Source organism: Venturia canescens, chromosome 1 (assembly GCF_019457755.1).
Source record: "Venturia canescens isolate UGA chromosome 1, ASM1945775v1, whole genome shotgun sequence".
NCBI lineage: Eukaryota > Metazoa > Arthropoda > Insecta > Hymenoptera > Ichneumonidae > Venturia > Venturia canescens.
Genome location: NC_057421.1, coordinates 31,826,340 through 31,850,627, shown reverse-complemented (window position 1 = coordinate 31,850,627; position 24,288 = coordinate 31,826,340). Strand labels below are relative to the sequence as shown.

The 24,288-nt window shown below is 39.5% G+C and overlaps 1 protein-coding gene across 2 annotated transcripts in view; it reads left to right on the top strand.

Moving 5' to 3' along the window:
• The window catches only part of LOC122406039 (forkhead box protein O-like), a 126,216-nt gene that overhangs the window by 77,581 nt on the left and 24,347 nt on the right, over window positions 1-24,288 (top strand). For both annotated transcript variants that reach the window (XM_043411199.1, XM_043411194.1), the window contains 5 exons: window positions 13,167-13,291; window positions 13,395-13,586; window positions 13,737-13,852; window positions 14,219-14,973; window positions 15,152-15,536. In XM_043411199.1, coding sequence (XP_043267134.1) covers window positions 13,167-13,291; window positions 13,395-13,586; window positions 13,737-13,852; window positions 14,219-14,973; window positions 15,152-15,379 — 1,416 coding nt within the window. In that variant the 3' untranslated portion in view covers window positions 15,380-15,536. The remainder of the gene's footprint in view (window positions 1-13,166; window positions 13,292-13,394; window positions 13,587-13,736; window positions 13,853-14,218; window positions 14,974-15,151; window positions 15,537-24,288) is intronic.

The window sequence follows — 24,288 nt, the reverse complement described above, 5'->3', positions numbered from 1 at the left end:
CAAAAGTCAGGGCTAAAGGGGCGAGAGCATGCAGAGGCGTCGCGACGCCGCGTGGGCGTCGAGAGCATCAATCATGGACCAGTGTGAATTACCACGAACCTCTTCCGTGGTTCGGGTCTTAACCTAAGGGAGTCGGAAGACGTAAATGGGGTGAGTTCTGCTCCGTGAGCTCTCCTCGCGTCTCTCTCTCTTTCTCTCCCTCTCTTCCCGAGTTTCTTCTCTATCACCATGCACATACCGCATACATACGCGAATATGTGTATGGATGTGCACAATCTTGCCTTCCAAAGTACATTCACTTTAAACGATCGTTTTCTTTGATCATCAACGCTTATATTGCGGATCCCATACACACTTCGTTTAGGTCGAAATCTGTAGCCTGAGGTGAGAGTTAAGCGAATCAAGTGTCTTTACAATCACCCATTTTACAACCCGCGCATTCTGTCGTGGACTTGTCTTCTTCGCTCGTGGATTAAATAGTTCGTTTGAGTCAGTTAATTTTTCATGAGTACTTATGCTCGAATTTTTCTCTCCATTATATTCCTTCAGTTAAATATTATTTCTTGCTTATTCTCACGATTTATCCTTAATAGTTTTCAATGAAATGCTCATATTTTTTCGACCACGGAATGTGGAGTCGTGTGACATGAATTCTTGCATTCTTTCAACACCGCAAATGATTTATTTTCCTTTGATTTTTGACTAAATATGACTCAAATGCTTCATACGAATGTCATTTGTGAATGCGCTTTTTCGAGGAACCACGGAAAATAACTGAGAGTAATGTAAGGAGCATAACGACAGATGGTTAACCAGGCGTATCTTGGAGATACAATGACAATGACGTACAGTACAGTTGCACGATACGTTCGGAAGCTCTCTATGTATAGTACACTTTCGACTGTACATGATGCGAAAGAGGGAGGAAAATTGGCAAAAAGTTGAGAAAAGAGACAATGAGAAGAGGAAAAATACCGAGTGAAAAAGAGTGAAATCATACATTTCGCAATAAATTTCAACCAATATTTCTCACGGAGGATGAAAAGGGAACCTCGTAGCGACCACGTTCTCATAAAATACCAAAATAAATAACACAAAAATATCACGAACCACTCGTGTATTCTCGCTCTGCTTCTTCGCACTCGAACTCGCGTTACTGTCCTTCGAGTTTTTCAATCTTTTCCTCGTCGCGGACTCATCTAATCCATCGTCTCTTGTTGAAATAGCGATTGCATAAAAATATTATTCCTATCGTCAAAGGGCAATGGATTTACATATCGTACGGACATTCTGCTATACGCCCTGGGCTTATAAATTCAAGGAAAGCTATCGTATTTATTTATCCTGCCTTCTTTCAACGACGTAATTAAAGTTGTCCATCGAAACATTCACTCCCAAAGGACTATGACGGTTTAAAATCAAAACTCGAATAGATTGAGACGAACGAATAAATTTAAAACCGATGGTTTATGTCATTTCACTCGACTTGGTCCAACCCAGTGATTTTCATTCGGTCCCAACTTTTTTTATTGCATTTTTCAAAAGTATATGCACCGCCCAGTGCGGTACCGCGTACGTGCCTTTGTTTAAGCGCGTTTTTCTCAAAATTACGTTATCTCGGAGGACGGCTCGTTGATCAAATCTCCGAATTCAACCGATCCTTATACCAAAATTTTGTCACATTTACTTTGTGACTATAAGTATAGCGCATATCATACAAATTTTGAAATTTTGAGCGGAATTATTTTTTTTTTTTTTGTAAAGAAACGATGAAAAAATGTGCTTTTTCGTAGTTTTTGGAAAAATGGCCGCCATTTCGTTGTTTTTGAGAAAAATCGAAAATGGTATGATACGTGCTACAGCCATTTACCTATTGAAACTAAAACCATTTTTATTTTTTTTCTTCGATCATCCATTCCAGAGATTTTATATCAACAGCGCACACCCATCTTTTTTTTTTGGACTCGTTTTATTCTTCCCTATTTTTCTGTACACGAAAACTGAATAAAATGAAAATAAGAAAAAATGTTGTGTATTTTAAAAGTGCATTTTCTAGGCCTAACACTTCTTATATCCACATTTATTCCGCGCGGTTAAAAAAATTTGTGAAAATAGTATTTTTTTTGCCCGCGTCTAATTTGGGTAGACCCCTTAAATCGGTATCGATCGCGGTTTCGTATAATGTGCTTCGCGGTACAATGCAAGTTAATCGTCACATCGTGTATATATGTCATAAAATCTTGAGCAAAAATTTCATGAGCGCCAAGTAGAAAACAAGCAACTATTTTGAATAAAGAAAATTGAAAAATTTGCTTGCCATAAAAGCACCGGTCGACGAATTTATTCCTCGATAGGATTGATCGATTTATGTGTACAAAAAAGAAAGAAAAAAGGGTGGAAATACCGAGGAAGTTGTTGGGCAGAACTTTCGATCATATATACATGGCCGAATAGTTGTACGGTTTCGCGGTGGGTAAAGTTTCCGCACTTCTCTAGGACATCTCTCGCGATTTTCCCTGTACGGATATCTTCCTGTCTCTTCTTAATGTTCTGTTTCTATCCCTCTCGTCCTCTCTCTCTCTCTCTCTTTCTCTTCCTGCAGAATACACCACTCGCGAGATACCGTTCTCCAGTGTGGACCGCTCTTTCATTTCGTCGATATTTCAATCGCGATAAAGACAGCGCGCAGGGGTAAGATCGCGGGCGCGACCTGACCGCGCGCTCTACTGCACGATAAAGGAATCTATTACCGCAAGATTCGCCTCTTTCCCGAACAAAATGAAAAAAAAAGTGACAGCAACTGAGAAAAAGACGCGCGCGCCTCGGATTTCTTCCGAACAACTCTCTACGTGTACTATCTTGATTTCACTATCATGTATATATGGGAATATCCATGTCGATTTAGCTATAGGTTTCTTAGATCTTTTATCTTGTTTTATGATACATTTAAGCTTTATAAAAGCATTAGAATTTTGTTTATCATGAAGGATTGTTTGGTCAACTATATAGATTGTTTTTTCTTGTAACTCACGATGAAACTCCGGATATTTTTTAACGCTGACAATCAGAGTATTCTGTTCAGTACACACAGTGTTCTCAGGCTCCAGATGTTTCGTCATTACTACACTTTTTGAAATATTCTTCAAATACGTAAATCTAAGCGAATTTTTAGACATCTGACAACTTTTTTCGGATATGGGAGTTGGTTGTCGTTAAATTTATTTCTCAACATGGTAATCGAGGTTTCGAGACGAGACGAAGCCGAGAACGTATGGAAATGATGAAGCCGTCGGTCGAGTTACCGTAGAAAACCCCATATAGCGCCGTGTATACAGATTCTTCTATCTTGACCCCCCACAACGATTCAGCTCTCGGAAGGCAAAAGAATCGCGATCCGATTCTTCGAGTTTTGAACTGTCTATGTATACGTTGCATCGTCGGCTCCTGTCCGACGAGTTTTCGCGAGGATAGATAATATTCTTTACAACCCCCGTGAATTTATTCCAAAACCACGGCGTACGTGGACCCACCAATGAAAATCGACGAAACTCTTTCTCTCACTCTTTCCATTTTCGTTTTTTTTTTCTTTTCATTTTTACTACCTACATCTCCGTTTTCTAGTTCTCGTCGGACTGTATATTTTAAACGCTTGATCTCAATGCTGTTTCTATCTTTCTTTCGTGTGATTTGTGCAGTTATTAATTCGATGCTGAACTCTATAAGATTTTTCCAAAGATTCAGCTTTTCCTTCGACAATACACTTAATCTATATGTGTATGTACGTGCTGGATGCATTTTTATTGTGCAGTTCCTTTTCGTTCTGCCTCACAAAGACTGATTTATATCCACCGATTTTAGTGCCCGCCTTTCGGAAATTATACGTTTGTATTTTCACTTAACTTGCAAAAATATACAGAATTCCCTCGGTGAATTAAATAAATCATTCGTAGCGTGCCCGCGTGCCCTATTTTTAGGGCATTTCATCGTATTTGTTCCACGCGTTACGTCGCACTTCGAAACACCATCGTTTCATAAATTAGCTTCAAACCTCGGTAAGTAATGAATCATTGATTGAGAAAAGAAAAAAATCATGCATCTTTTCTCGCGATCCGAGTTTCTCAATCATCGTAGCAAACAAATTTTTGCCGACGATTTTTCAATGTATTTTGAGTTGTCGCTGCATATAAAAGTTGAGTTGTCGCTCATATTTCTTTATACACAGTTATAAATCCATATTTTCTCTGGCGCTCGAGAAGACTCCATATAATTTCAATATCTCTGAAAAAAATTATAAAAATTTGAGAAAATTTCGAAACCTTCCGAATATGAGATCGCCAAATGAATGGAATTTTCACGAGGGTCAAGGAAAAGTGGAAAACGTGGCTGACACGGGTGGCTATATATTTTTCCTGAGTTCTAGCTGGTTGGGGCTATGAGAGACCCAGAATAAATATACCTTCGGCTCGTAGTGATGGATGCACGAGTCGATACATGCATAAGCGGTCACCCGCATTCGAGTATGGTCTCGCCAGAGGTTACTTTACTTGGAAGATCGCCGAAGCCGTACAACGACAGCGTACAAATCGTTGTCGTTTCGAAAATGTGCTTATCTCAACTTGCTATGACAAATCTAAACAGAGGGCGAAACATTTATCCGATGATGAATTTTTATTGACCATCGTTCTTCATTCGTATTCTTTTTTCCTGTAAGTGGTGGATAGAAATAAAAGAGGTCCGTGGCCCTTTCACCCTCGACGAAACATATATTCGAAATATCGCTCTTTCACGATGAAACTGAGGAGCAAAGTAATTTGATATGTCTTCGGCGATTACCATAAAAAGTACTTTGCAAAGAAATGAGTCGGTTGGAACGAGAAATTTTCCGTTTGCCGAGATGGAACGAGGCGAAAAAAAAAGCGGCTGGCAAAAGATTTTAAAACGTCGCGATTGAAAAGATTTGTGCACCAATCGAATATCGTATGCACGTATGAACTTATTACGAACGAAAATCAATTGGAAGGAAAACGATTGGGCGAGTCGTTAACGTAAATGCGAAAGGGAGGAAGAAAGCAAGAGAGAGTGAGATAGGTAGTCATGGAGACTGGGATCTGATCGGGAATCGGGATTAGTGAATTGGCTCACTCTCCGCTATCTCACAATGACCCTCCATCTCCCTACTCTTATATCTGTCTCCATTTATTCTCATTCGCCTCTTTTTCCTTCAATCCACTCTCTTCTTTTTCTTCATCTTTATGTGTTACGGGCGTATCTCGCGTCCCTCTTGTTATTACTAAATCAGTGGATTTTCCTCTTTCTTGCATTATCCAGCTTACGCATCAACGGATCAAACCCTCGATCCCCGATCTTATACGTTCCATATACTTACAGACTGAGGGGATCAGATTTAAATCGTTGAAAATCGAGTGATATGTACGATGTGCCATGTACTTGGATGTGTACAGAAAGGGATAGTAATTTTGCACCCTTTGATCATCCGCGTCAGATCATCCGCGAAAGTTGGTGACCATTGATGATCACCAACTTTTTTTAAATTGTTGTTCAGGACTGTATGATTGAACAAATCGTTGGTTTTGTGAATTGCAAGCACTCTTGCTTTCTGGACTTATTCCATCGTATCAACATTGTCTTACATCGACCACAAACTGTATGCTGGAGTATCCAATTCGCATTCCAGTCTACTATTTTAGTGCCGAAGCAAACCTCATAAATGGATTTAAGATCGATGAAGATTTTTCTCTTCTCATATTTCTTGTAGAAAATAGGAAAAAAAGTCAATTAAGCAGAATTCAAATTAAAAGACAATTATGCCTGCGTTAGTTTTACATTCAAGTTTTTTATACAATTCTCCCCAGTTTCTAGTTTATTGCATACAGAATATACAGATCTTTTTTTTTGTGTACAGTTTAAGATGAATCGTGCAAGTGTAAAACATTTAAAAAACTATTTTTTGGCGTTTTTTCGCTATTTTTTGTTCTTTTTCTTCGACCGAAGTATGCATGATCGGGACTACTAGCTACCGGATTCGGATTGAGCTACTCGAAATTCGTAAAGAACAATTTTAGTCGGTTTTTTCCATGGAAGCAAAATTTTGGAGACGTACGAGTTAAATAGACGCCCGGTTTCGGTTTCAGCGCATCAAAATACAAAAAGAGCGTACTCGATCTAGACCCATTAAACTCTTTCTTTACCCATGCTAGCGATTTTGACCCATTTTTAGCGATTTTTGCAATTTAAAATTTTTCGAGTATATCAGCCAATCTGACTCCAGATTCAGATTCAGATTCAGCGCATCAAATTACATAAAAAAAATATCCCCGATTAAGGTAGATGGGTGAATATTCGTTATCCAAGATTACATGATGATATTTTTGGTAGGGAAAAATGAATACGTACTGGATAGATTTGCAAAATTTAGACGCTAGTTACCATGTAGTTTAGCAGCAAATTAATTATTGAATATCGACTTTTCTCTGACACTTATCACTCCAGCATATGAAAACCGTACACACATCAAAAGTTATTGAATTTTTTCGTTAGTTATATCCAAGATTTCGCAAAAAAAGATCGATCGTTGTATTTTGTGGATATTCAAGAATACACGAGTATTTTAGTTTTTTAACCTTACCGTTGAAAATCGGCTGAAATATGAAAAACTATCTGATGAGAAATCATTCGGATTACACGACAAATGGATCAGTAACGTTTGACAACGCTGCATTCAATATACGTTCGCATGTGACGTCAGTTCGACCTTTCGGTCATATTTTGTCTTTCGTTAGCTTCGTCACGTTTTTTTGTAAATTTTTACAAAACGACGATTTTTATCCCGGTAAACTTTTTGATCGTTCATTTTTTCATTTTCCTCCACTGCAATACTGCTTTGGGCAGTAAACTCACTTCATAACCTATAAAATTTGTAAACAAAAGTGATAGCGTGACATCAACAGCAGCGGCAGCTGCTGTACCACGCTAGTCAAAATAAACTCTTGAAACGTTTTTTTAATAATAAAATTGTATAAAAATGTTGGTTCTTTACCAATTATATTTCTAAAATAATCAAATTATTATTTTCAAGCAAGTTTCGTCTTTTGAAATTTTCGAAAAATATAGTTGCTGCAAAAATTACGTAGCCGTCACCCATCAACCTTAAGGTCGAAGGCAACTCATCATCATGCTTTTAACAGCAATTTTCCGCTATTTTTGCGGTTTTTTGAAATTTACTCAAAATTTTGGGGCTGTATCAGTCAATCTAACCTTCGATTCAGATTCAGCGTATCAAATTATAGAAAAACACCCCCTCCCCCCAGTAAGGTCGAAGACAACTTTTATCATGCTTTTGACAGCGATTTTCCGACATTTTTGCGGTTTGTCGGAATTTACTCCAAATTTTGGAGGTATATTGGCCAATCTGACCCCGGATTCGGATTCAGCAGGCCAGAATACGTAGAGATTGATGGGTCCGGTTCTATAGGTACTGACCACTTTTTTTTTTGCGTGCCCCGGTGATGCCAATAAAACGACAACAATAAAACTCACAAAATTTAATATTGCGCACACGGATTTTCTTAGTTAGGATATGCGGGTGGTGTGGAAAACATCTGAAGGTTACGGCTAACTTTCTCATACTACAGATAATTATGATTTTCTTTCCTGACCTATACATATCGAAGAGTCGCCATCGTCAGTCAAATGAAAGCGAGAAAACCGATGTTCACATATTACCACACTTTTTTCAGTATCGAAGTTAAAGCATTTCTCGTAGTTGTATACAAAACTTTCTTGCTTATCAGAATTGCGTTGTAAATAAATTAAACTATCGAACAACCTCACAGACATATGACAATTCCAAGAGTGTTTTGATTAAGGGGTGGAAGTAAAGACTGGAATATACTTCTGATGGGTGTTCCAAAAGTCATCGCATTACGCGTCAATCATTTGCCATGATGGCTCGGGGCTTTTTGTAAAATTGATTTTGATATGATGGAACGAGGTATATAATGTCAGCTGTGCTGTCTTCGGGAGAATTGCGAGTGGCTCTCGCAATATGTGTGTACATTGGGGGCGTAGGCCTTCATTTTCTTAGAACGTTCCTGAGAAGCGAGGCGGATCTGTTAGCTATTCGATGACAAAAAAGCCTGTTCTCATATGTTGTCCGCGTTTTTAACCTTCCGAAGAAAAAAAAAAAAAAAAACTAGGTGTCGGTCCTACTTTTATGGGAATTAAAAAGCCTGACTTTTTCGTGATCTTCAGTTGCGTGAGAGTTTCCATTGATTTTCCGATGCAAACGAAGGTGCAATCGAGATAGAAGGCACTTTCTTTGGAGACGGTGATTTATTGAACGGTAAAAACAGTTTCGAATGATAACGATGTGGTTGAGTGTCCTTGGAACGGATAAACACTATCTTTCCTCGATGCGTGTTCGGTTATCTATATAGTTGAGAAGTTCCTTTTCTTGCGGTCTATGAAATTGACCGCACTCGCACGATGTTGGAATAGAAATATCCTGTGCTTCTGCAACCGCAAAATCCTTTTTGTTTGCGAGAACGAAACGTAGATAAATTATACACGTCTGTGCATACGCATGTCTGACATATAACGAGTCTTATGGCGTTAGTGACAAGACAATAACCACGTATGTAGAAACACTTGTGCAACAGTATCAAATCGCATTACACGTAGTTTTTAATCCATGGAATTCAAACGTGAAGGATGAACGCACTGGTATCCGTAATTGCTTGGTTACAATCTAAGTCAGCGTGTCATTAAAGATCGGATATTAATAAGCCTCACTATAGGCGATTATTGTCGCATATTTATTAAGTGTAATTGATGAAAATAGATTTGAGAATTCTCATTGGTACGATCTATAACGCGTCTAGGATCTATGATGTTATGAAACGACAGGTGCCGAGTGAGATATTTTTTGTCCTTCTTGTATAAAAAATGATTCGATCTTTGGCCGAGTGTTAAAAATATGCGTATGTATTGATGTATGCAATACAAATTTACCTTCCAGGCTTCCGGTTGTCCTTTAGCCGTCACTCGTGGTGAATCGATCTTCGGTAACTTTCCACCTGATGGTACACGTGTCTGTTGATACCGTATACGTATATACTGACACGCAACCCAAAGACACACATGCATACGAGAAAACGCAGCGGAGCAGGCGTGTCAGGGTCTTTTGGCATTGCATTGCTGATTTACACGGGAGTTATTCTCGCTATGTTTTCTACACTAACTTCTGTTCATCTTACTACGAGTTTTCCGGGACTGCGTTCCATTGCAAGAATACTGGTTGACCCTCAACTCGATTATTACGTCGTATACGTAACAGGAATAAAAAACAGATCCTCATTCATCATTTCGCGCATTCGTCGTTCGTCCGATGTATGCAATTTTGTAGTTGTATTTAATAAACCGTTACACGTTTAATTTTTTCTTTTGCAACGCTCTTCTCACTCCCATATGAACCGTTGGAAAAGGTTTCTCAGCCTCTTTCTTTCGTGCGCTTACCAATCGATCGTTTGTCAATTATACAATGATTCTGGTATTTTTGTACGCTTGTACAGTACCTTTAGATTGTTGAATATAGCAAAATTCTGCTTCGTTTATTCGCAGGCAAACAAAAAGAAAACACTTTAGCTAGAAAGTCTTTTGTTGCTCTTCGTTCGATCGCGTCATTCGCATGTTCGCTTGTCCATTTCATCATGAAAGATTCAGAAACGTCGTAGCTCTGTACGGAATCGCATAATCTCTCTGATCAAATAGCCCGATCTGTTTTTACCTTCTTTCCGCTGCACTCTTTGTGTGTGCTCATCAATCATTTCTCATCAAATTCGATTATCACGATTTCATTTTTGTGCTCTAGCTTTCAAGTGCTATTCAAAAATAGTTTTTCTTTCAGGGCCACTTATGTTATTCGCAGTTTTTGATTCACATTTTCATATTAAAAAAAACATTCCTCTAACGGTGTCACCGTTGACGCGTTAACGGTTTCAACGTTCATGAGCCAGCTTTCATTCGGCTTATCCTTTTTTTTGTTAAGACGTGCCAATGAATGTGCAGTTTTGATCTGTTTCAAGTTTTTTTTTTAAGCATCTGCATGATTGGATTCGCTTAGCGTTGATTTAATATAAAAATTCGGTTTAGTGCTCGACGTCTATGCGATAAATGTATCAAGAAGAAGATCGACATTTCGGACATTTCGATTCCAAGTTTAGAGGGAGAGATTTTGACGAGAAAGCGCCTTTATCGATATCGACGTCGGCGACGGCGACGACGTCGACAACGCCGTGAAAGTCCTTCCGGATGAGAGAGGCAAAGAGACAGAGAGAGAGAGAGAGGAAAGCAGATGAAAGTTACATTTACAAATATATAGATATATACACATAAAATACGAGAGCAAAAGAGAGTTATGCGTGTGAGGGATGTCATAGGAAGGGGAGAGGTGATAAAGATTTGAGGGGTTTACCACGGTGTCTTATACAGAAGGGGGTAAATATATATAAGAGAGTTTGGAACAGTCGATGAGAGCTCGTTCCGGTTCGGTTTTAGCGCAGGCAGTTTTCCCTTTTTCTTTTTATCCGCCTTCTCCGGTTCATCCCTCGTTCGCCCTTTTCTTTCTCTTTTCTTTTTTCCTCTTCGTCTGGCGTTCTCTTTATTTCTCTATATCTCTCTACATCACTGGCCGTTCTCGCGGACAGGACGAGCTCTAAAAATCCGAGCGGTAACGATATATATAAGAGTGCTTTCATGGTTACGCGGATATATCTGCAATAATAAAGCCGGTGTGTGGCGACTAGCCGGTGACTCGTTCTCATATACCGACAAGTTTTAACTACAGTTATTCCGACAAGTCGCCTCCCGTTCCTCCTTGCTCTCACCCTGATCGTTCTATCGTTTCGTATATACATGTCCATCTCTATGTATATATACACATATTTACGCTGCTACCCTCCTGTTACCAATCAAAGTAAAAGTTTGCCTGAATATCTCGACCCGATTCTCCCTGTATCTGCCGCTGTCCCCACTACTCCCACTTCTTTTTCCGTCGACCCGCAACTGCCCCAGTCGAGTTTCATATCCCTCTGTCGAGAAAAATCGAGGCTCCCATCCTCCGTGAATCCTCGCCAGCTATACCAACTCTGCATGGACATGCTTCTGTAGTTTTCCTGATCACTTACCATTTTTTCAATATTTTTTACTCCCTTGTTCTCCGTTACGGCCAACTTCGTTACCGCTAACGCCAAAGTCGTTACAATGCATTAACCACCTTTGATCTGCATCTTACAATGTACATTTCTCACACGAACTTCACGAATCGTACAACCGGACTCCGCGGCCATGGAACATGCTTTTTTTTACAGCACTTTTTTTCTGGGTCACAGAAGACATTCACTGTGACCAAACGACATCCAGGCTTCAAGAGACAATGGGCGTTTTGTTTTATGATCAATTGAATTTGTAATAATAATCTACATGGACGTAAAACGGGAGGAGTTTGATTTTATAGGAGCGATTCGTTCGACGAAGGGGATCCTTCCACATCAAATTCGTCGCTCCTTTTATGCCTCTTCCTATTCAAGGAGCATCGAGGTGACAAGTAAAACGTTAACTGCACCGGGAGATATGATCGGAAATCTTCTTCGAGCATTACGTATGTGCATATATATTCATATCGTTCGAATATTGTTGCGAGGGCATCTCGAAAAACTTTGATAGACCCTTCTGAAGGTGCTTCCGAGCGAGTGACGAAAGGCTCGAATCCTCGAATAATCGGATATCTATACGAACTCTCGAGAGGTTTATGGATGAAGAGGGTACCTCGTTATTATGTCGTTAGGATCTGTAATTATGTAGTTCTTAATCAACGATAGCAAATCATATGAGATTGAAGCACTACACAGAGGGCAGTATTATTATATTGAATTGAAGGACCACGCTCTCAAGGCCATCCAAGTTTTATCGAGAACCACTGTCGATCATACTTATTTCATCCTATTTATCATACAGCACAGTTATGTAATAGCGAAGGTCGCTCGAATATACTGAAAATTACATCGGTATTATAAAAAGAGCCAAAGGAGTCTCTGCTAAGCATCGCCTTTCATGATACAACGCCGATCTAACTATTTTTGCTACCCATGATGCAGATGAATTTTTTTCTTCGTCCTCAATTTATGACGATAGCGAGAAGTCTTTCTACCCTCCATCGTGCTTTTTCCTACTGCTTTCGTTTTTGTACTGAGAGAAAAGCGAAGAGAAAATATTTCATTCAATGCGTATACGTCGTGTATATCGATGACAAATGCGACACAAATAATTGCACCAACTTTACGCCCCCTTAAGGGTCCCAGCAAAAGGACTCGAGGGTCGAAGATCGCTCCATAAAACCACTTGCAAGGTTTTGCCGCTGGAAATATCTCCGCATACCACTTGGTTGTTGAAGCCCACGAATGAAACTCTGTAGAAAGTATAACAGTACGCGGGATATTGTTGAAAGCTTCGCGGGTCATCATGAACTCTTGCTTCTTCGAATGTAACATCTGCTCTTTTGGATCCACAATGCTTCGTCTCAGTTTCATGGACCGCAGTTCCTATTTTGATCACTTAAGTGAGCTAACAGTGATACGTGCCTTCGATATGAATTTACTTCATTGTGATGGATTTTCCCGATAATGCGATATTGATATATCTATTGAGTGAAAGATATATCAAATCAGACAATTGAAGAAATGTGCATTACGTTAATTTTTTGTTTATCCTATTCGTGCGTGGATCCCTGCATATTTTTACGAGCTCATACCATCATTTCTTCTTCTCTTCGACTTTGGGTTCTTGATATTTTTTCCAGTGGACCCCCTTTGGGGCCTTGGGTCTTTTTTTTTATTAATCTACTACCGTATCGCGTTTTCATGATAAACCTGAAACGCGATCGGAACAAGTGGCTACATTTCTTAAAGAGATTTAGATTAAACACTATCAATAAATTCAGAACAAGTATTTTTTGTACAGTGATTGATGCGTGAACCCATATATGCCTGAACGGTCGCCCAACCGAGTATTGAGCTGACGTTCGGCTGCTCAAACAATAAACTATAAAGTTGGCATTGATAATTTATAAGATTGTCTATTTTTTGTTTCAGAATTCCATAAGGCATAATCTGTCGCTGCACAACAGGTTTATGAGAGTTCAGAACGAGGGTACGGGTAAAAGTTCCTGGTGGATGATCAATCCTGATGCTAAACCTGGTAAATCAGCACGCCGAAGGTAAGCTATTTTGGTTTTTACACTATTTCTTGGCCGAATACAAGAAATTAATGCAACGAATACGAAGCATAGAAGCGATAGATATATGTGATGAATCAATCAGGGCGGCATCGATGGAAACGAGCAAATTTGAAAAACGTCGTGGACGAGTCAAGAAGAAGGTCGAAGCTTTAAGAAATGGGCTACAGCCAGATGCAACACCAAGTCCAAGTAGCAGTGTAAGCGAAGGCCTCGATCGCTTTCCCGACAGTCCTCTTCACACCGGTAGCGGTTTCCAACTTTCTCCTGACTTCCGGTAGGCTTATATTTTGAGTCCCGTGGACAAAATTCAACAAAAAAGATTGTACAAAGTACTCGAAAAAGTATAACACAAGTGATTATTCAATGTTACAAAACGGCTTAATGTCGTCTATAATTTAAAACCTTGTATTCTTCTTGTGTAAAGTCCTCGAGCTTCGAGCAGCGCCTCTTCGGTTGGCAGACTGAGTCCAATTCTTGCGTTAGCTGCAGAGCCTGAATGGATACCGAACTACCTCACTAATTTCACCGCCGACACACTTGGTTAGTACCTTTTCTGAATATCCCATTTGTTCGAGGGGTGCGAGCCCTCTCATCCGTCAAGTTCGTATATTGTACACCAAACACGTTTGACTTTGGTTTCCGAATTCGTGCGCAATTGTCTTTTAAAGAAAAAAAGTCGTAAAATGGTGAATGTAAACGGCGCTTTATTAACAAGCGGCCTCAGGGAGATGAATCGAGAAGATTAAGTTCTTTTCAGCAATTTTATTAGTCAAAAGTATCGTCAATTATGAATTTTACTCTTACTTCATTCATATTTGATTTAGATAAAATTTAGATAACGTTGACGACAAATGATAGTTCCGCACATATACTAAGGTTCTGTTTTTTTTTACTCGACCGTGGTAGCCGGCAATCTAGCCAAAACGATGAAACTAGAGCCCCACCAGATGTATCAAACGTCACCGCCTTATCATCAGACGCAGCAACAACAAACTGGTCAACCACCTTCGTACTTTGAGACGCAATACCAACGTAGCAATTCGATGCGTTCAGCGCCTTCCCCGTACGGTTTACCGCCGACTCCTCAATCAGCAAGCCAACAAAGATGCCCGATTCATCGTTTGCAGCCTTGCGCATGTCAAATGGTTGGTGAACAACCAGAAGTCATCGTGCCGGACATGTTGCAAAGGAATCATTCCTTCTTGCATTCGTCTATGTCGCAATGCTCGCTCGAGCAAAATCTCACCCCCGTATCTGGCATGTCACCTCCTTATCAGCAACGGGAACCAAGCCCATCGTCGATGAGTGCGTCCCAGCAACAGCAACAACAGCAGCAGCAACAGCAGCAGCAACAACAACAACAACAGCAGCAGCAGCAGCAGCAGCAGCAGCAGCAGCAACAGCAACAACAACAACAACAACAAACCCTCCAGTACCTTATAAATTCGCAACAACGACAACAGCAACAGCAAGAAGAACAAAGACAAGCTCAATCAGGCCCGGGTGGGCCCAGTTCACCTCAATCACCAACTTCTTGTCCATCTATCCCTAGCACCATGATGGGACAATTGATGGGAGCCCTCAACAACAGTACGCTACTCGATGATCTCAATATCAATATTGAAACGTTACACGGTGGATTTGACTGCAATGTTGAGGAGGTAAGATTGGTTAAACTCAACCAAATACATCAAAGTGGGACAGCCACTGAAGATTTGATCGAATTTAGAAAAAATAAAAATTTGGCTTCATACAGGAATACATTGTTTTCCTTTTTTCATTGGAGTCAATGTTTTATACTAAAAACCGTTTCCTTGGTGTTCCTTGGTGTTCATTCAGGTGATCAAGCACGAGTTGTCGATGGATGGCACGTTAGACTTCAACTTCCAGCAAGGAATAATGGGCTCTGCGGCAGTCCAAGTCAGCGATGCCGGGATCGTTCAGGATAGCTCAAACGTTCAAAATAGCGGCCTCAGTGCTGTGTCCGTTTCCGGTAACCCCAAAAATGGCGTTTACGCGAGTAATAACACCGCGACACCTGCGGGGCCACCATCCTGGGTTCACTAGCAGCAGTGGGCTCGTGTCGTTGCGACGCGAACTACCAATAGTCCTATAACAAATAACACTAACACCTCGCCATCATCGTTTTCTGTAGTCTCGTCCATGTCTTGCCACATTGATGAATCCTCGTTGAACGATCCTGCGGCCAATAGACATCACGATGGTGAGTCTTCGTTTTCATTTTCACTGTAGTATTTTCTTCTCGAGATTAATGATGCAACTGATGAGAAGAATTCATTTCAATACCCTCAAATTGGAGGGAAAAACAAACTTTACGATAAAAAGAAACCTTAACGCGCATGCGGAAATCACACTTATCCGATGAGAACATACATCCGGATGATTTCCACTATGAAATTTTGAGCATGTGACGATGCATTGCAATCGAAGATCAACTGATTTTAAACTTTGTTTTACTTTGTCTACGGTACGTAACGTACAGTGTGACATGTTGTGTCCTCTCTGTATTGTCCAGAGCGAAAAGATGAGAGGGAGAAAGAGAGAGAGAGAGAGAGAAAAATTTGTGTCCACTTTCTCGGTGCATCACCAGGCGCGTGTGTCTTTCACTCGAAACTTTGCAAGTGCAAAAAGAAGGCGACAGAAAAAGAAGTTCTGGAGAAAAAAAGAAGAGATGATAGAAGAATCTGAACAAGACTGTGTGTTGGATAGAAACGGTTGGTGGGGCTATGCGAAGAGAGAACGACGGTAAGCCATCGTGTTGCAAAGGAAGAAAGTCGCCTTTTCCTCTACCAACTTTATAATTCTTGCGACGCTTTTGGGGAATGAGATCAGAGCAGGGAGAGGAGTAGTTTGAATCGGGGTGTGTTCCAGGGGATGGGCCTGTGCAACTTGGCCTCAAGGGTGGCACCGGCGACGTCCTTCTCTCTTTTCCTTTCTCTCTTTCACACACCCTTGATCCTTCAAGACGACAACGACTACTACGACATCGTCGTCGTCGTCGTCGTCGACGACGTCGTCTTCGGTGGGAACGGGTTAAGGTAGTCTACTGGCGCCAGTGACGTCTGCCGAATAGCTGCTGACTTTCAGACTCGCTATCTGTCTCTTTCTTTATCGCACAGTTTCTCGGCTAAGTGGGTACCCTTTTGCTCTCCTCATCCTGCGTTCCTCTTTTCATGCTTTCTCTCGTTTTTCCTTGTTCTTCTCTCATCCGCGCACCGACTCATTCCCCAAAACGACAGTTCACCCAAGCATCTTGAGCGCCTAAGAAATTCACGAGAACGTTTGGCAAGTGTCGTGCCACACGTGGTAGTTCAACGAGTATTAAAGCACCAAGTTACAAGCTGCGAGTGGCAACGTTGAATCTCGTAAAATTTATCCTAACGCACTAAGCTAGTTATCCCAGGCGAACACTGGGGCGAGTGTTTTTTTTTTGTTTTTTTTTTTTGAGAATTCATAATTGTTATAATAATGAGACACTCGTGACGAGTTGAATGTACGGTGAATTATTGAAGCAGTTATCAAAGTTCAAATGTTTTCCTAGAATGAGACTTTTATTAAAACTAGTCTCTCGTTATACCGGAAAAAAAACATGTTTTTCGTAGTTTCCCTAATTTTGAGATATTGCGAAAATCCTTTACTCTGCCGAGCAAGAATTAATGTAACATTTGTTGACTTTTCACTACAAATACCCAAAGTGCCAGAGGCATTTCAATATCGATCAGTTCAATTTATTTAGTAAAGGGTTGTTTTTATCATCGCTATTTATTTAAAATCTCATCAGTTACTCTTCCATTTGATCCTCATGCACGGTTTGCAAATATGTTTATGGTATTCACTTTAGAGATGAAGTCAGAAGATTGATAGCGTTTTGTTTGGGTTTTACCTGCTCAATATTATTGGTCTACAAGGAAAGAACGTAGTTTATAGTTAATGAGAAAAATATTTTTCGAAAAAAGATTCAACACGAAAGATGAATAATTTCTGAAAGTGAAAGTGAAATAAACAGTCTTGCAATGATACTGATTTTTTCCTTTTTTTTAAATGCTTTAATAATTTCGTAAATTTCTGCATTTTCGACAATCTTATTGCATCTTTCCACACCATTAGGCTTTCATAACACCAATTTCTACGTTCTTGTCAGACTTTTCAAGTGTGTTGCTTTCTTCTTCAACACATTGCAGTTTCGTAGTCTCACGAGGGTGAAGGCATGGCGGAAGCAGTCAAGACTGGCAATCATATTTTTACTTTGTTTGAATTTGTTGGTACTACCAGAAGGTTATGGAATCATCAAGAAAATTATGTCTCGCTCTGCAGTTAAAGCGTGACTCGGTGCGCAGTTCAACAGTCACCCAACTAAGTACTGACCCCCAACCAAGGCTCCTTAGCTTGGCCGGGTTGTAGTCATCAAAATCTGGAGTTTGATGGATTTTTTAAGAGAGTCTTAGAACAAATAATATTTTGTAATCATTCGTTGTTTGGTAGCTAAAACGTTCTGGGCTCGTTGTTGAATATTAAAAGCTTTTTCTGTTAATACTCGCCTTATGTACGATCAAAATTTTGGCCTGGGGAGGTAGATCCAGCGAGCACGCCGAGTGTTAACAATTTATCGTCCATGAATAATTTATCCTCAATGCTTCAGCGTCGGATGTTTACCCGAACTTACTTAGCTAGTTTGTTAAAAAATCAGGAGTCTCCACATCCTGATGTGGAGACTCCACTCAGCCGAACTGGAAGCTTTTTTTATGCTCCGTGATCTTGTTTATCATTGTGTTTTTCTTTCATTAATGGAACGATTCGACGAACTGCAAATCTTCCACCTTTTAGAAGAGGACGGGAAAACTTTTGTCCAGCTTTTTCGGTTCATCGCAACTGGAATCAAACAAAAAATGTAGAAGATAAAAATCTCTCTGGCTTAAGGCCCATATCTATCAACTAATTCCTGAAAAATGTTTCATAAAAATGAATTCGCCTCAAAAAATTATTCTGATTAAGGAGTTTCGGTACAGGCGATACAATGTTGCCATGCTAATCCATGCTAAAAAAATTAAAAAATTCAAAAAGTTCAGAATTTTATAAAATTTGGTGAACATATTCTTTAGTGCCAAATTTGACTATACAAATTTTTTAAGATTTTTCTTCTAGACAATTATCGAGTAATTGATCACTAAAGTTCACGTGTATAAGCATAGCGTTTCCATATATATAGGTATACATTCCGGGCATAAGAAATCTGCTTTAATGCGTAATTACCCGGTAACTAAGTAGAAGAAAATTTTGAAAAAATTTGTGTTTTCGCACTTGATGTTGAAGAACATTATCACCAAATTTGATCAATTTCTCAACATTTAGACTTTTGTACCGAAACTCCTTAACGTAAGGATTCGTTCTATCGCTTCGATTGTTATATTTGGAGTTGTTAATACATCTTTCCTTTATCTTCCTGTGATCAAATCTTCCTTTTATTTAATTTCGAAAATAATTGATAACGAGGTGGACTTAGGGAAGAACTCATTTCTAAAAAGTCCTACAAAAGATAAAGAGACACGAGAAACGAAACAGCAAGTGAATGAAAAGAAGAAGAAATGCGTGTGAAGACATAGAAAGTAATGACCAATCATCTTGAAAGAGCAGCACCATGTCGGAAAAATCCCCAGGGCTTCTTCCGCATTGCTTAGTTCGTTGTGAGCCTTCAGTTACTAAGCAACGCATCAATTTCTACTCTCTGCTGCAACTTATCGTCTGTAGACTTTCTTCGATCCTTTCGTTTGTAGCCTCTCAAATTACTCTATCAACCTTATTCATATACTTTGTTGAGCAAAGGATATTTTTGTCTAAATTTCAATGTATCTTCACCCTTGATTACTCATTGTTGATAATATAAAAGCGAAGGAAAGAACTTGAGCTGTGTTTATTGAAAATTTGAATCACATTATTAGCGAGAGCAAAAGCTTCTCGGTTTATCCTATTTAAAAACATATTCCGACTATGGTTAATATGTGTTAATATGGTGTGATATTGTGAAAAAAAAATTAAAATTGTTCAATATAATTCAAACGGTATCAGAAATCCGTCATGTTCGCAAAAACGGAAGTAAATTATGTTCAACTTTGAAAGAGGCTCAAAATTTCGGCTCGGGAAATAAAAATAAATAGAATGAATTTTATTGGGAATGGATTATTGCACAAGGAGCCCTGCACGCTTCGTACAAATACTCAGTACTCTCGTGAGCCAAGAGAGCAAAATAATGAGAAATGGACGAAAACGATCGTTTGGATGGAAATTAGGTAAATAATTATAGCCTGTCTAATGGAATTATCGAAATTGAAGACTACCAGGTGACAACTTGAATTAATTAATATTCGGTGCGATGTCTTATGCTAAATAATCGAGTGTACACGAATGAATGCATGGACAGCTTTAATTTTTTGGTGTAACATCGATAGCGATTGGAAGTAATGAATTTTAAGGTATTCCAACGATATCTTACGCTTGATTCTGAGAAGGGATCTACGAAACGCTGATAAAAATGGTACTATAGAAGTTTGAATAGAAATTCAGGGATGAAGTTTGTCCTAGTTGGAGCAGACTAACTTGGTGAGTCGTCACACTAGTAGCGATCACTCAAAACCCTCGCGATGTTGGTATAGGGTTAAGGCCACTTTGAGATGCTTGTCACCCAAATATTATTCCAAGCGTTCGAAGTCAGAGGAAAATCTTGGGTCTTGAACGGAACAAGTTTACAAACTCAAAACATACGTCTCTGATTCTCGTTCATTTAATAGATGAATGTAACTTGGCACCTACTTTGCTACACGGGTGACTATGATCTGGAACCTTATCCATTCCTGGAATCAACGGTGGTCCTGTCGGGACTGAATCTTCTCACCCGCCGCAGAAATAACGTGCAAGGGCCACGAACAATTTTTGTGCGCGATCGCATGGACACCCTGCATACTCCATTTCGAAAAATGGAGTACGCGTGATAAAGAACGTCGCACATTTGTCTATCAGAGATTTTCCTTTCATTTTCAAGATGGAAAAGAAAATATTAATCACATTCAGGGAAATAAAATAACAATCTTTGTTGAGCACTGATATAAAAAACTGTTTTTAATGAGGCGATTGAACGAAGGAATCAATAGAAAATTAAATAAATGGGAAGATAAGATAGCCCAAAACATGTTAATTTCAGTGATTTCGTTGGACGAAATAAAAATATTTGAGAAGGAGATGAGAAATGGGAAACGTGATTTCCCCGTGTGTCTAACCGAGCGTGCGTCGTCGCCAATGAATTATTCAAGATCGAGAACGTCTCCTTGAGAACGAGGAAATTCTCCTGTTCCGAACGTCTATTCTCATATAATGGAGGCAAAGGCTCTATTTATATTTTCTCATCTCTGTTTGGTTCAATTCACAATCCTTGAATCGGTAATCCGCTGTCCTGTTTGCATTATATATGTAGGGATGAAGATACAATTTGTTTGTTTTTATTTACGATTCACTTAAGCTACTTTTTATTTTCTATTTTTTTTTTTTTTTTTTTTTTTTTTAATTCAAATATTATAGGACCGTTGAGACAGCGATATTGAATGTGCGAATCGTGATTGAAGCTCAATATTACTCTCCGATCTATTGGAATTTCGACATTATTTCCGACTGATGATTTCTTCATATTCGAAATGAATTTTCCTGTTTCGGTTATTAACGTGCAAACCACAAATTAATAAGTCCGAGCCTTGACGTTTAACAATATTGGATGCGTATACATAATTCTCGATTTTTCAAGCAATAAGAGCCGATCTAAAAAACCAGTAGCAACCGCAGCGGAACAGGAATTAATAAATAATCAAGTTATCCGTGGTTTTCGCGATCAATCAATTCGACGATTGGTCGTTTAGTTATAATGAAAACTCACGGACCAATGGTACAGTCGATCCTAACGGCATGCTCGAGATCACTATTTATTTTTACAATACCCGATAATCCAGGTTTCGACATTGAAACATACTGTTTTACAGACGCTAACGAAAATTTGTAAATACACCATATTTTTTATGAAATTTTACATTCCTCTGATCCCTTTTCGAGATCAACTCACAGATAAATACTGAAACTCTGTCGGCTGCGGAGTCCCACATATATTTGTCACGACTCTGTGGCGCTTAGCCTAAAGTCCTGGAAAGTACCGTTTTTTAAATTAATTTCTTCCACGTTTCCGAAGCATCTATTTTTTTTACATCGCAAAATTTTGGCATCAAGAACAATCGACAAGTTTTTCAAAAACTTTGGGATAAACATATTCAGAAATTGTGCGAGCGACAATGAAATGACAAAGTCGATGGAATCGACGACTGGTTCTGCCATGTCAAGCGGTGTTATTATTATTGCTGTTTTCCATTTTTATTTAGGAATTCGTTGGATTTCAAGGATTGTCGAATCATCGGTAAGACTGTATATCCGATTCCGTAATATTAGAAGCAAGATAGAGAACGTTTCCGTCGATGGCCCTTGAGGCTGATCTCGTGATAGTCGGCGGGCTCGACTGGCCGTTTTAAAATAGCCTCGAAGCTTCGTATATAGGCCACACGACGCTTTTCCATGGCCTCGAGATCATTCCATGTGCTCTCACTGATTATTTCTCGTCAGCGTTATGAACTAGTTTATCTTATCTGTGTTCAACGCCGCTTCGATATCGTCAATTTTCAAATTGTATCAGACATTTTTTCGCAGCTATACAACTGCTTGTGTGACAAGGTTGAGGACTTGTCTGCATACTGACATGGATTCAAATGCTACAAACGAGAATAATGTTCTCCGAATTGAGCAAGCTGCCGAGATTTTTTATAATGGCGGATGTTGTAGGGTTTCCGGACAAAACAAAAAGTTAATCGTGATCGATGAGTAACCTGCGATACCTAGCATTTCAGTCGAGTCAAAGATTTCCCTCTGCACGATGTTCTTCATCTGAGTTTTATTAGCAAGGTTTAGCGCTGCAAAAAATAGATGATTTTCGCACATGGTAAAAATCTCATTCAGCCCATCATCTTCTGACAATTTATACTACCACGAGGTGTCGTAACAAGTACAAAAGTTTCTTCTTTTTCATTTGAATCAAAAGAGTTTTAGCCTCGCATAGTTCTATTAGAGGCATATTGCTTTCTCTTCCTCTGTCGTCTTTTTTCGTTCTCTCTCTCTCTCTCTTTTTTTTTTTGTAGGGATAGATTAGTCTGGTATGGCGAGAGGCGTCGAGGCACGAACTAGAGAATGGCCAAGAGAGAAAAGGCCACTTAATAAAGAGCCCGCTGACAGCGTGACAGTAACGTAACTTCGTTCTTTCACCCGGAATTTAAAATTGGATTCATAAAAATTATTCTAATAGATTCTCGTGAGCGTGTTCGCTTCCTTCTCCACCTCCCCTAGGTCTTCTTCAGCTTCTTTGGCTGCATCCCTTTCCCACTCGTTTTCCTCTCTTCCCCTTTCATTGTTCCGCGCGGACTTTCAAGTCGTCGTCACTCGGGGGAAGGGGGTGGGAGCGAGTAAGGCAAATTCGATTTGACACGTTGCTGCCTCGTGGGAACTCTCGCTGTTCTTGAACCATTTTTTCCTTTAATTTTCTTCTCTCGTCAAGGCGTTTTTCGATCTATCTATACAGCTTGTGCCAGTCCATGAGACGTTAGGAACAGCGAGAGGGGCGAGAAAAAAGGAGGTTCGGAAAGAAAGAAAGAAAGAAAGAGGAGGAGGCAGAGAATGCGCGGTGACGAGCCAGAGGCCGAGGAAAGAGGGTAGCCAGAACTTTACTTGCCGAGAGGTTTGAGGTTCGATTGTGACGAGTGAAAGAAACAGCAGAGAGGTTGCACAGCGCGGAGACGGGAGTTATGCAAATGCGCCAATAACCGAATGTCAGTCAGGAAAAAAGTTGGATTCTGTCTTCTTACGCGCGCATAAATATATATGTATATACCCGCAGACAATCTCTCGACGATTTTCTATTTTAGCATTGAAAATATAAGAGTGCAAGAGAAAATGGACTTAGGAGGAACGAGAGCTTTGTTGCTAGAGATTGACTCGAATCAAGCTTTCGAGAGTGATCAATGATTGCCTGCTTTGACCAAAACTCTTCTGTTCTTTTATTTCCTCGACTCACCCTGATTGAGATTTCACCGTCATCGTCGCAGCCTTATTTGTTATTCACTGGCTTTCTTAATCGGGTCAAATGACCCGGAATAATACCAGAAGACGTGACAGATCGTATCTCGAGCTTAAAATTCGGAAGAAAAGCTTTTGCAATATGATTAAATATTCAATTACTGAACAATCGTCTTTTCGAACATATAAATATGACATATACACTCTATTGATGTGTGCTGTATAACAAACATTATATGTAGCATATATACTTGTCACTGCAACAGGCTCTACTTGAATTGGGAGGGGAAAAATAGTTGTCACAGTACGAATTCCTTCAGAAAGAAAATCGTATAAATTCTTTCTAGTCACCGAGCCACGAGTTCCCGTTTGGTAATGGAGAACTCGCGTTTTGTTGTCGTTTGTTACTACGAAGGGGAGGACAAATATTTCCGACACGTGCTCATTGTTGCGTTTTCCTGTTACATCCAAGCGATGAAAACGAGGAGACAAAAACAACATAACGATGAAGGCTTTTTGCCAGAAGCGTTTTGCTCAGATATCCACGAGGCAAATATAATATATTTGTAAATATCTCTTATCGATATACTAATTCAGAACAACAGAATTAAAAATACACTTTTTATGTATTTTCGTATAAAATTACATACATGGCAATTTCATATTCGCGTTACTCTTGTTTTATAGATTATAATAAACGTGGTAAATATTCTACAGAAAATGCTCCAACATACACAGCCTTTTTTGTTGAAACCAAGTCTATTTAATCCAAGTCACAAATCGAAAATCTCCGGAATAATATTTCACCC